Source organism: Pleurodeles waltl, chromosome 7, assembly GCF_031143425.1.
Source record: "Pleurodeles waltl isolate 20211129_DDA chromosome 7, aPleWal1.hap1.20221129, whole genome shotgun sequence".
Taxonomy (NCBI): domain Eukaryota; kingdom Metazoa; phylum Chordata; class Amphibia; order Caudata; family Salamandridae; genus Pleurodeles; species Pleurodeles waltl.
In genome coordinates, this window is record NC_090446.1 from 7,701,389 (window position 1) to 7,714,389 (window position 13,001).

Sequence of the window (13,001 nt, forward strand, 5' to 3'; positions counted from 1 at the left end):
GACCTGTAGTGAAAAAGCGTGCATGCGCCCTTTCACGCAGGGTGCAATGGCAGGCCTGCAGAATCCTTTGCTTGGGCTCCCCATGGGTGGCATAATACATGCTGCAGCCCCTGGGGATCCCCTGGTGCCCCCAATGCCCTGGGTACCTGTGTGCCATATACTAGGGACTTACATGGGGGTACCAGTATGCCAAATGTGGGGTGAGAATGGTACAGTTAGCAGGAAGAGAGCATAATCACTGGGGTCCTGGTTAGCAGGATCCCAGTGAACACAAACACACTGACAACAGGCAGAGAATGTTGGTAACCATGCCAAGAAAGTGGGTACTTTCCTACAATGTTTATGAAAGTGTAGTGCTATGCGTTTGTTGAACACACAGAGTCAGTAACTGAGACTCACACTCAAGAAGAAACTCAAGACCAATTTTAGAAAAAGATAGCTACTTTTATAGAATGTTTCAACACCTGAAACGTTTCACAAGAAGGTAAGCACTGTTGCAGTGTATTGATTTTTGCAAGTAAGTAACAATTCACTGAAATGCACTTTTACGCGATAAAGGACTCCTTTTTGTATAGGGTATGTTTATTGCATAGGGGTCTTTGCAGTCGTTTCTCAGTGGTACCCTCTAGGTCATAGGGTGCAAAGGGGACAAGGTCACAAGAAATAGCAGCAGTTCAGTTTTACCTGCCCTGGGACGTCTGGGTGCAGAGGTGCTGGATAGGTCAGGTGCCTTGCATGCTGCACGGTTGGTTTAGAGAGGTGTCATATGGAAACAGGCTGCAGAGGGGGACTTGGGGACAGGTTTGGGAGCTCCCAACGGGGGGTTCGTTCAGCCGGGGTCGTGGGACCAAGAGAACCCAGTTGGTTGTCGTGGACCCAGGCCGTGGAGATTGGGTACAGCAGGTTTTGGTCATTGGTTGCTCCTGCATAAGGGCACTGACAATTCTTGGGGGAACTTTCTAGGAGGAGGCAGAAATAGTAGCCGGTCCACTCTCGATGATGGCCTCTGCAGTGCTGATGTCCCTCGTCAGCTGCTTTCTGGTTGAGGCGTAGGAGTCCAGTCTGGACTCAAACAAGCATTGGTTGCTGCAAGGGGTATTGGTGCAGATTGGCTCCAGTAGGTCCTGGGGTCTTTTCACTTGGTGGGGAGACTGGTTGGTCCTGCTGGATCTCAGCAACCTCCAGCTGGGCAGCTGCTGCGTCAGGGGACCTGGTGGTCAACAGAACAGTAAATCAGATGTTGCTTTTGGTCCCTGCAGGGTGGAGGAAAGTGGCTCCTCCACTTGAAGTGAGATGCTGACGGCTTGGCAAAGTACTAGAGGGTCTCTGCATCTTTTGGAGGATGCACAGCTGCAGGACAAGTGAGGTTGTTGCGATTGTCAGGACAAGAGCAGGTAAGTAGGCAGGGTTTTGCGCCAAAGTCCACCAGTGGTCTACAGTTCTCGCTTCTTTGGTTCTTCTTCGTCCTCTTCTTTCTTCGGCCAGATAAATCTGTTCTTCTGGTGTCAGGGGCCACCTAAGTACTTATCTAGGGGTGTTTAGGGAAGTGTAGGATAGTTACCAGTGGGCTATTTACCCCTGGGTGACTATACCCCCGAGATGACCACTTCCTGTGGGCAGTAGGCATATCTCTGTCCCAGAATTCCTAGTTCCAACAAAAACAAGATGGTGTGACCCTTCTTTCCTGGAGCACATCAAGCTGCCAACCTAATGGGTGTGGCTAGCCTGGTAGTGCACCACGCCTACCTGCATAGCTAATTTCCCAGGTGTCAAATGTGCCTCAGGGCAGGGGGTCACAACTCCCACAAGCATGTGGCCCATGTATTGACTGTGTGTCATCAACAAATACTTAACACTGCCCTCTGATAAGCCTACACTGCTCACCCCCACTACCAGAGAGCATTTAGGGTTATTACTTTTAACCCCGGTCAGTCAGTAGGGGTCATCTGTACTATCTGCAGAGTATGCCCCTGTATTAGCACAATGCAGAGATAGCCATCTTCCTGCATAAACTACACACGTTCACTGAACACTACTCTGTGAACATTAAAGCCCGACAGTAGGCTTTAGTGTACCAGAGAGTGCTGCCACCATCTGCATCATCCACTTGCCTGTCACCACTTGGGGACGAAACTGCTGTAGAGTATTTGCAGAGCACATGTACCTACAGCCATACGTTGCGAATGGAAAATGTTACGTACCCTGTAACCATCTCTTCATAGTAAGTAGTGCTGTTGATTAACATGTGCCCAACCTCCTCCTTGGAAACTGGCAATGTTCATATATGTATTTACCATGGGCAACTCCTACAATGCATACTACCTGGTTCTGTCTTGGACACTATACTCTACTTATTCCGCATCATTAAAAATATCAGAGCACTATGCCAAAAGCAGACTTGTCCTGCACTCTGATCCGGGATTCATTGCGCCCCTTCTCCAACTCCTCGCCAGGCAATTCCTAAAGGGGAAAAACCTAGGCTTCCGGAGGCGTGTTCTTTAAAGGGTCGATTGGACTCAGATGCTAAATCCCGCTCCCTAGTTAGAAGTCGGAACCAATCCAGTATGTCCAAAGCATGTGCCAGGTCCTTATATTTCAGTTACGGTCCGTCAGTCAAGAGATAAAGATCCGTGCCAGGGGCCTCTTGCGAGTACCAGTCCATTTCCGGCAGCATTAGTCTCCCTGTTTGTGTTCTTCCTTTGAGGGAAGTTGGGTGGTAACTGGTGTCCTGCTGAACTATGTCCGTTGCTCCTCACCACCGACCATGTACCCCCAGTGCACCACTTGATTGTACAATGGAACTTAGACTAAATACTTTGGACATCATGAAGCCATATTTATTATTAGTGGGAATCAGACTTCACTTTTGAGTGAGGGGTGCTTCATAACATTTGTGGGATTCTCAGCTGCTCTCTTCAAACCCACTGAATTATTCCCCAGGCCACTGAGATTCCACGATAGAAAGCAGACATATCCTAGCATAATGGATACACTGTGAGAATGCCAACTCGCACCTTTGTCATATTAACCGGAGGCTGAAAACAACGTCGTTGTTGGAAGACTCAGACCCCAAGGCTTCTGAGGATAGCAGATCTAACATTATCATGTAGACTATGGTCTGTAAAGCATTTAAGGATTGTAGGTCTGCTTCAGAATGTTCTTGCCATCTTCGTTTTTGCTATTCTGCATTTCTGCATTTGTTTGTAGTAAATAGTGACTCGTTTAAAGATGTGAGTGGAAAGTTTCTTTATTGGTAATTATTATTTTATATCACTCATTATGATTGCCATCTACTTTCAGCGCCAAGCTGGCTAGCTCTCCACTGACAATAGTAAGGTCTTAACTGTGTTTAATATTAAGCTGAGAGCTGTTAACAGTTTTATTCAGAGTGGTCAATGTGCAGCCCTGAAATGGGATTCTGTCTGCTTGCAAATCTGTGCAAACTTAAATCAGTGTTTTCATAACAGGGCCGGACGGTACCTCAGCAGTCGCATCAATCGGTATCAATGAAGAAGGAGAGATATACGACCTTGACGTCCAGAACTATATAAGTAGAGAGAGTTTATCCAGATCTACAGGTGTGTAATCTATTCTATGCTTCTTACAATTTGATAAGTAAAATCTTGTAACTATAAATGTAAGTTAGGGCTTTATTTAGATTTAGATATTGACGGTCGGGTTACTCCGTCACAACGGCGACTGATATCCCGTCCACCGAAATCTAACTCCCATAGGACATAATGGGATTTCGATTTCGGCAGACAGGTTATCCGTCATTGTTGTGATGGAGTAACCCATCCGCCAATATCTAAATCAGGCCCTTAGTCAACCATTATCTCATTTCTCTACCCTGGTATTAGTATGTTATGCTGGGTGTCAGAAGCCTACATAGGCGTCGCTACTGTTTGTTTGACAGTACCATTTGTACATTTGCGAGGCATAATCTACACCATATTACGGAGGCAGGCGCAAAGCATAAAGGCTTGGCTGACACATGTGTATGCTCCCAAAGATGTGCTGCGCAGGTAGCGTGAGCCCTGATGATGCCCTGTAGGGACTGGCGGAGAGGATCCCAGGGACATTCCCACAGGGATGTTTGACTGTACTCTGACCTCCCTCCAAACGCCGATTAAGGTAGTCCCAGACTGAGTAGCAAAGGGCGTGCTGCATGATTGTGCGGGTCCATTCTTCAACTCTGCTCACAAAGGGGTCATAGAAGGTCCCCAGGATAGTGGGTACTGTGTTTGACTTCGATGATGGGCAGATCAGTGGACGCTATGGCCCTATGTACCTGAGGTAATCCAGCCAAGTATATTCAAGGTTATATGTTCACATAAGCCTAGATATCAATCTGGAGTTGTTTTTCTGTGTCTCCTGGGTAAGTGGCTATGATAGTGCTTGCTGGAGAGTAAGCTAGGCACAGTAGGAGCCGACATAGAAAATGGATTTGGGTCTGTATGTACGGTAAGACTTCAGTACCCAAGTCATTATAACTCTGACTCCCCTGCCAGGATACGTGGCAGCTAACACCCTATTTGGTATTTGGTAATGCCAATAATTAATACTGGCTAGCTAGCCTTTTTTCAATGTATAAATTGCACCAATGTTTCCTTTGAAGTTTTCAGGCTAACAAGAATGTGTCATAAGGACTATCGGAAAGTAATGCGACTTCTGGGTTTAGAGCAGCAGCACCTCCGTGTTGTAGGCAACTGAGTCTGTCCTACACCAGATGGCAGCTGTCGGCCCAGCCCTCCCGGCCCACAAGCAGCACCTCACCAAAACCCAACCGGTAAAGGTGATTTCTGGCAGCCTTGCATCGACTCTGAAAACCCCTCAGGGAGATTATGGTGGAAACAAGCCTTAGCCTTTTGTCATCACATAAAAGTCCCTTACACACACATAGGCAAGAAGTGAGATGCAGTACAGTTATCAATACATTTATTTATTGAAAAGGCGTCAATCTATGATAAAATGCATGAGCTGTAATAATTAGGGTAACGACAAGTAACAAAACTAGGATTGTGAAAATCAGAGATGGGAATATAAACAACCCCAGCATGTTTGTAATGACATGAATACACAATTCATACCTAAAAGCCTAATCTCTGGCCACTAAGTGAGAGTATCTCTGTCCGTACAGTGGCCATGAGAACCGCGCCCCACCCCTTTACCTTGGTACAAGGTCCGGCAGTGAGTCTCCAGATCAGGATCCCTGGAGACACAAAGGCCGAGGTGGACTGAAAACCATCATGCAGCATGGATGAAAACTCTGTCTGGAACCCCCTCTAACACCCTTTGTCCTACAAGATGTTTTTATAGGAGACATGTTCATGTACAGACGCCTGATGCGGGTATGTTTATGCAGTCTTGGGGCCGTCAATACAAAATGTTATTCCTTGTGCCTCGCATTCTGTTCTTGCAATTCAGAGAAAAGAACTTGATGCGAAGTATGTCCTCCGTAGCACTGATAACGGCTCTATTGCAGAGCAACAGTTGATAATGGAATTAAAATAATGCCACTAGAGAAGCAATAATAAAACCAAGTAAAATTGAATACAGAAATACAGAGCATGAATCCTGGATAAAAGGGCACAGGCCGCAAGCCTAAGCCAAGCTATTACTGTGTCCAAGCGACTAACTAAAATGGGCCCCCAACACATGTATATTGCAGTGATGGCCATGATGTGTTTATACGAGGAGGTACTGGCCTCGCGTCACCTGGGAAGTAATTCTGCACAAGCACCTTTCCGTTTACCTCTGACAGTTGGAAAATAGTGAAACATCACACTGACTTCATGTTCTATAGCATTAATTACCTTACAGCATATTGGATTCTGCATTCCCTGTGTTAACGCCTGTTTCTGATTTCATTATAATCAGCAACTTGTGGCTCACCCAGCCACTGTTATAAAGAAGTAAAACTAGAACTCAACTGTAACAAAACATTACAATTGAGTTCTGACATCACAACAAAACATGGCTTTTCCTTCTTTTGCTCTATTTTCTAGCTGTGCAGTGACAACACGAAAGCTATTTATAGCAATATGTTTATTTTTTGCACTCCTTAAGTAATTATACAGAAATTAGATTATTTCTTAATGTTTCTACACATTCCAAGCTACCTTTTATTACCTTTTTTCTTCTAAAACTGACTTGTATTAAACTGATTCCTGTATCTTCTTCCAACAGGTACCCCAGCTTTTTGATGTGTTCAATTCTGCACTAGAGATTTTATTTGTATTCTTCGTGTTAGCAAACACGCTCTCTCTTTTATATGAACGAGCTATTTGATAAGCGTATTGCAAGTCACCTTGGAGTTCCATAAACGCCTGAAGGAACTCAGCCTTTTGCCTTGTTCCTCTATATGATCATGGTACTCCTGGGTAACTTGCAATACCCTTTTAATGCATGGTTGAGGTACCTTTTCCCATATATATATATATTGTAGTTAATAACTCTAGAAAACATTGATAACCCTATGACATCACAGGCACAACTAGTATACGGTGCCATTAAGTTTACATCCCCTCCTTGTAAAAACACAGCAAAGAAAATCAATCAGTTCTACAACTGGCGTGAGTCAAGAAGTAAAAATTCCTAGCTTTTTAAACCCCCCCCCCCTTTTTTTTTTTTTTTACATTGTCCCACCTTTCTCCTGCAACACTATAACATTTGGCAGCTCTGCAACTTTTTCATATTTTACACAGCTGATGGGGTTGGTGGGGCGAGAGGCGAACATTTATCCTATCATACAGCAGTGGGTTGGGACATCTGATCAATAGGTCTGTAAAATTAAACACCTGGATCCATCTTTCTTACTAAGACAAGATTGAATTATAAATGGACACGGCATCACGCACTAGTTTTATGTACCTGAATATCATTTTCCCTACAATAGATTGGAAAACAAAGAAAATGTCTATATTAAAAAGGGTTCAGCGTAGTATCATTCTTACGTTTCCATCACGTTGTTTTCTCCAGTTAGGTTCTTTGCAGTTTTACTCATCACGGCTTCATAACCGATGTGATGCATGCTCTGCTACGATGCTAATCAGACAAGATGAGCTAGTGGCAGCCGTTGCCCCAGCACCTTCTCAGGTGCCCCTGCCACATAGCTGCCTCCTCGTATGAGGAAAGAGGCATGCTGTGTCTCCTTGACACGAATCCCCGCCTTTGCCGTCTGTAATTCATCTTACAGCTGCCACTGGTCTTTCATCCCTAGCACTGAAGTGTGTTTTCATCATTAATACCGCTGCTTTGGCTACTGAAAAATTAGACACAGCCCTCCTACATGACTGTTCTAATGCTTCCTTAGACGTACCATGAAAATGTTGTTCTTTGCAGCCTTTAACATGTAGAATTCTAATAATCTCAATCTAATTCTCACCCAACAGGCACTGGAAGCAGGAAGAGACATGCTGGTAGTTTTTTTTACGGATCGAGAGTGTACAAACCAAGGGCAAAAATTCCCAATGCTCAGCGGCTCCCACGAGCTTCTGGGAGAAGGTATCCCATGAACCAGAGGGATCCCGGGCATCACCAGGAACTAAGAGGAGAGGAAGATGCTGAGCTGCCGAGTGATATCCACCAGGTAACATCTTACGGCCAGAGATCAGGACCATCCGATAAATCTGACCGCAATTACAGAAATTACATTGTTCCTGCTAAATTAAACCTGCTGCCAGGGGACGAGCCGTGTCCTAGTCCTGAGGGCGAACAACTTGCCATAAAACACAGGCCTGTCGGACGGCCACGTGCACAAAACCATAAAGGGAAAAACACATGTAATGAGTGTGGGAAGAGCTTTTTTTCACAGTCAAATCTTAATAAACATATCATAATTCATACCGGAGAAAGACCTTTTCACTGCACCATTTGTGGAAAAAGTTTCAATCAAAATGGAATTCTTCAAAGGCACCTCCAGATGCACTCAGGCGAAAAACCATATCATTGCAATATATGTGGCAAACGCTTCACTCAAAAGTACCACTATTATAAGCATGAGATAAAGCACAAAAATCCACAGCAGCATTGTGAGATTGTTGTAGTGGAAACTGAGTGAACACTGAAAGAGAGCGGTACTGAGGAACGAGAAAGCAGTGAGCCGGACAGATACCCGGGACACAATGAAGTTTGGATTATGTTGAATACTCCATGCCGATTGTAAATTGCTTCTCAATGTGACATACAAATTACACAGAAACTGCTAGAAGAGCTACTCACGATCATGAAACGACATCTGGCATTGAGAAATCAATCAAAATATAAAAATAAATGTAACTAATAAACCTTTGGTTATACCACTGCTGTGAAAGTTACATTAACTCACTCAGAATGTTTGCCTACATAATTCAGGATCATTTGAGGAAATCCTACTTCAACAAGTTACTTCAAGGAAACACTGCTAGTAATTAGCTGTACTGTTATCATATTTATAAAACAGTAATAGTGTTACTGCAATCCTTAAAGTCGGGCTTTCGAGACCCCCTCCGGGGGTCCAAGCTCAGCAAACATGGTCCAGAACTTTTAGAAATTTTGATCTCTCTTCTTAATTCCTCCTCAAGAGAGGGACGTATCCCCAGGCATGGAAGCTTGCTATGTTCCTGCCCCTATTGAAGAAACTTAGGACCTCATGCCTCATTATGAGTTCGGCAGTCCCACCGCGGGACCACCAAACTCTGGGGGGGGACACCACCGCCATGGCAGAGACCACTCCTGAGTGTATAACATTGTAATAAGCGGTTCCCATCGGTATGCCCGGTGGGAACAGTGCTACGGTATTTGCCTCGGCTCCCTGAAGGGAGCCGAGGCCAATACTGTAGCACACAGCACCCTCGGAATGCGTGCTGTCGGCAAAGCAGACAGTGCGCATTCCGATAGTGCTGGGCAGGGGGGCCCTGCACTGCCCATGCCAACTTGTGGCCCTCCGGCACTGGCATTCTGCCAGCCATTCCATGGCAGGGTCCCCCCCTTGGAAATGCTGGCAGAAATCTGAGTTGTAATCAGCCAGGTGGCGTTGAGTTCAACGCTGCCCTGGCTGAGTACAACTCAGGTCATCGTCACCACATCGGGAATCATGTTCCTGGTGGGGACGGTGGTCTTTAGGCTGGTCCATCTGCCGAGGTTGTAGTGTGGCGGACAGACCGCCTGGAATGCGGTGGTACAACCGTCACCACGAGTATGGCGGTCCTTGGACCACCGCACTCATAATGAGGGCCCTAGTCTGGATGCCTCCGACTCGTCTAATTATAGACCAATTTTGCTGCTCCAGCGGCTCTCTAAAATCTTGGAGAAACATGTCAACCACCAAATATCTGCTTTTGTGGAATCTGAGAAATGTTTTCTTCAGTCACAGTTTCGCCACAGTACTGGAATTGCATCACTGGGAGTTACTGAGCACTTCAGACGGCTGCTGGATAATGGCGGTACAGCAGCACTGATCCTGCTCGACTTGAGCATGGCTTTTGACACATTGTCCCACACAATTCTTCTTTAAAGAATTGAAATTATTGGTATCCAAGCTACAGTTTTATCTTGGAGGATCTTGTTCTTGCAGGATCAGACCTTCGAGGTCTTCTCATCCAATTCTGTATTAAGGTCTCATTCTCTTTCTTCCGGAGAGGTGCAGGGTTCTGCTCTAAGTCCAATGTTATTCAACATCTATGTTTGTCCCCTTGCCACCCAAATGAACAATAACTCCTTGAATCTAAATGGTGGTAAGACTTTGGTGATGGTGATGGGCGTGAACCGCCATTATGGGGTCCCCAACTCTGGCTGGACACATTAGGAGTCCACCTGATGCCGGTCTCCAAGGCTAAAAACCTCTGCTTCTGGCTAGATGATGAACTGGGTGAAAAATTGACATTAGTTTAAGTGAGCAGTAAATCGAATCATTATAATACCTCAGTCTGGGCGAGGTTTGTTCTTGATGTACCTCTGTACATAACATTTTTGGCTGGGACTGTTGTAGATCAGACTGATCTAAAGAGGCGTATGGCAAAACGCCTTACCTAGTGAACCTCCAGGTAGCTAAAAACAGAGCGAATTGGATTATCTAAAAACCTAGGAACACCCTTGGTAACTTGTTGCCCGGAAAACCATAAAGCAGTAACTTTATGGATTCTAACTAAAAGTTGTATACATGAATGAGTTCTGCAGTTCACTGGCTTAGTAATTAGGGCCCATATTTATACTTTTTGACGCTAAACTGCGCTAACGCAGTTTAGCGTCAAAAAATTTTGCGCCGGCTAACGCCATTCTGAAGCGCCATGCGGGCGCCGTATTTATTGAATGACGTTAGCCGGCGCAAGCAGACCGGCGCTGCCTGGTGTGCGTGGAAAAAAACCACATACACCAGGCAGCGCCGGCGTAGGGAAAAATGGCGCTAGGGCGTCTTAAAAATGGTGCAAGTCAGGTTGACGCAAAAAATCGCCTCCACCCGATTTGCGCCATTTTTAACGACGCCCAGACGCCATTTACATGACTCCTGTCTTAGTAAAGACAGGAGTCATGCCCCCTTGCCCAATGGCCATGCCCAGGGGACTTATGTCCCCTGGGCATGGTCATTGGGCATTGAGGCATGTAGGGGGGCACAAATCAGGCCCCCCTATGCCACAAAAAAATATAAATAAATAAAAATATTTATACTTACCTGAACTTACCTGAATGTCCCTGGGGTGGGTCCCTCCATCCTTGGGTGTCCTCCTGGGGTGGGCAAGGGTGGCAGGGGGGGTCCCTGGGGGCATGGGAGGGCAGCTGTGGGCTCATTTTGAGCCCACTGGTCCCTTAACGCCTGCCCTGACCCAGGCGTTAAAAAGTGGCGCAAATGCGGGGTTTTCTGCCCCGCCAACTCCCGGGCGTGATTTTTGCCCGGGAGTATAAATACGACGCATTTGCGTCGCAGTCATTTTTTTGGACGGGAACGCCTACCTTGCATCTCATTAACGCAAGGAAGGCGTTCACGCTAAAAAATGACGCTCTTTACTCATACTTTGGCGCTAGACGCGTCTAGCGCCAAAGTATAAATATGGCGTTAGTTTTGCGCCGAATTTGCGTCGAAAAAAACGACGCAAATTCGGCGCAAACGGAGTATAAATATGCCCCTAAGTGACTACATGATGAGTAGATTCAGGAGAATGAAGAATGTTATTAATTCCCTAAACTAGGCGAAATGGCTTTATCCAAGAATTCTACAGGGGACCAAACAAGAGATCCAAAGCAGTCTCGGAAACACACCAAATTAAATGCCAAAAAGGACAGCAGTTAACCAAATCCGCAAGAGAGTCCAAGAGGGACCCAAGAAACACAAATTCAAGTTCCGTGACAAAGCACAGCGGGTTTGGGCAATCCAGACACAGTTAACTCAGTTATCACAGATCAGGATTCAGGAACTCAGGAATACAAGGGTGAGTACCTTTCCAATAACTTAGAAATCTAATTCACCAGTTCAGGGTCTGGCCTTACTGCTGCGCTAAATGTATGAACACACTGCTGAAAAATGTAGATTGACAACAACGTAGGACTTGTAGTGTCTGTCTACTAATGTCTCCCACTAACAAATCCACATGTAAGGAAGGAACATGGTGCCCATGTGCCACTAACCACAATCCCTGCCAGGAGAAGCATGTTGGTGAACCTCATTTAATCAGAGCCCACAGTATGCGTGAGCCACAGGTCTGATTCTTGGCAGTCCCACAAGAGAAAAACTGTGTATTGTACGCGAGAACAACATCAGCAGAAATCATATACCTGAGAGTATCGCAGCACTGAGGGGTTTCTCTTAGTCCGACTTATAGGAATTGGCAGTAGACAAACAGAATCAAAAATCCATGGTCTTCAGCTGATCTGCAAATAATGTGTCTGCAGTGCACCAAAACCTACAACTACAAACCTCTAGGCGTACTTGGTCCTGTGGCTCTTAACAGGGACACCGTGTAAATTTGAGAAAAACAACATAATCGGTCTGATGTGAATGCTCTAAGAGGTGTCGAACTTCACATGAGCGAATAGCAATGAGGATTTCTGGACATTCTCCTTTGGCCTACAACGCCAGCTTCCAGGAAACTGATGTTTTGTTTCTAGATGTATGTACTGTTGGTTTCCATAAATAAACATTGGGAGTGTGGACACTTTTTGTTTTAACTAAATACATTTAGGTTGTACAGGAATGAAATGCACACTGAAGTCTATTTTTCCTACAATGTGCTCATTACTATTGCTGTCTGAGTATATTCTCAATATTTGTGAATAGTGATCTACATTTTTCTTTTAATCAATCTGCAGTTGAAGTTTGTATTAGGTTTACTGTTGCCTTATATTTGGGAATGGTCATGTATCACAAGTGATGGGTATATTCTGTTATGCTCCCCTTGTGGTTAGGTACCTGCTTGAAAGACACGTGTATAAATAAATACCAATAAACAAATGCATTTTATCCTAGTCATGTGTTGAAGAGAATTTACTACTTTACCTCTCTGTGAATCGGAATAAAAATTGAACCCTTTTCAAGACTGACCTGTAGCCACTCGAGCATCGCTGTGAGTGGATGTGCGTAGATTTTCTGCAGGAGTTAAATAAAGTTCAGCTATGTCTACTGGTATATTTCTGTAACCTTTATCTCAGTGCCACTTGATTGTTGCCGGTGATTTTTGTAATTTCAAGTGTTTGGGTATAATTAGTCTTAAATTAGTTTAGAGCTCTCTCAACACTTATCCTGTTGTGCTGGAAAGGAGCTAACCCCTGACGTTGTTGCTTCTCACTACTGTTAGCACCCTCGTATCCGTTAGCACCCTCGTATCCGAGACACTTTTAGGTACAGGATGAGAGTGGAGAAGTTGAATTGCCCATGATATCTCTACTTCTTAGTTCACAGCCTTCTTCTGCTCCACTAATGTTTGCTTCCATGCCAGGCTAGGTATGCTGCCCCAAACCTAAAAAGACTGCATTGGCTAACCATCCGGATTCACTCTAGCTCACTGTGGCACTTTCTACCACAGTCCATG

The 13,001-nt window shown here is 45.1% G+C and overlaps 1 protein-coding gene across 1 annotated transcript in view; it reads left to right on the forward strand.

Moving 5' to 3' along the window:
• The window catches only part of LOC138303526 (zinc finger protein 2-like), a 48,766-nt gene extending 38,316 nt beyond the window's left edge, over positions 1-10,450 (forward strand). Inside the window, exons 7-8 of the mRNA XM_069242734.1 lie at positions 3,468-3,578; positions 7,395-10,450. Coding sequence (XP_069098835.1) covers positions 3,468-3,578; positions 7,395-8,062 — 779 coding nt within the window. The 3' untranslated portion in view covers positions 8,063-10,450. The remainder of the gene's footprint in view (positions 1-3,467; positions 3,579-7,394) is intronic.
• The last annotated feature ends 2,551 nt before the right edge of the window (positions 10,451-13,001 follow it).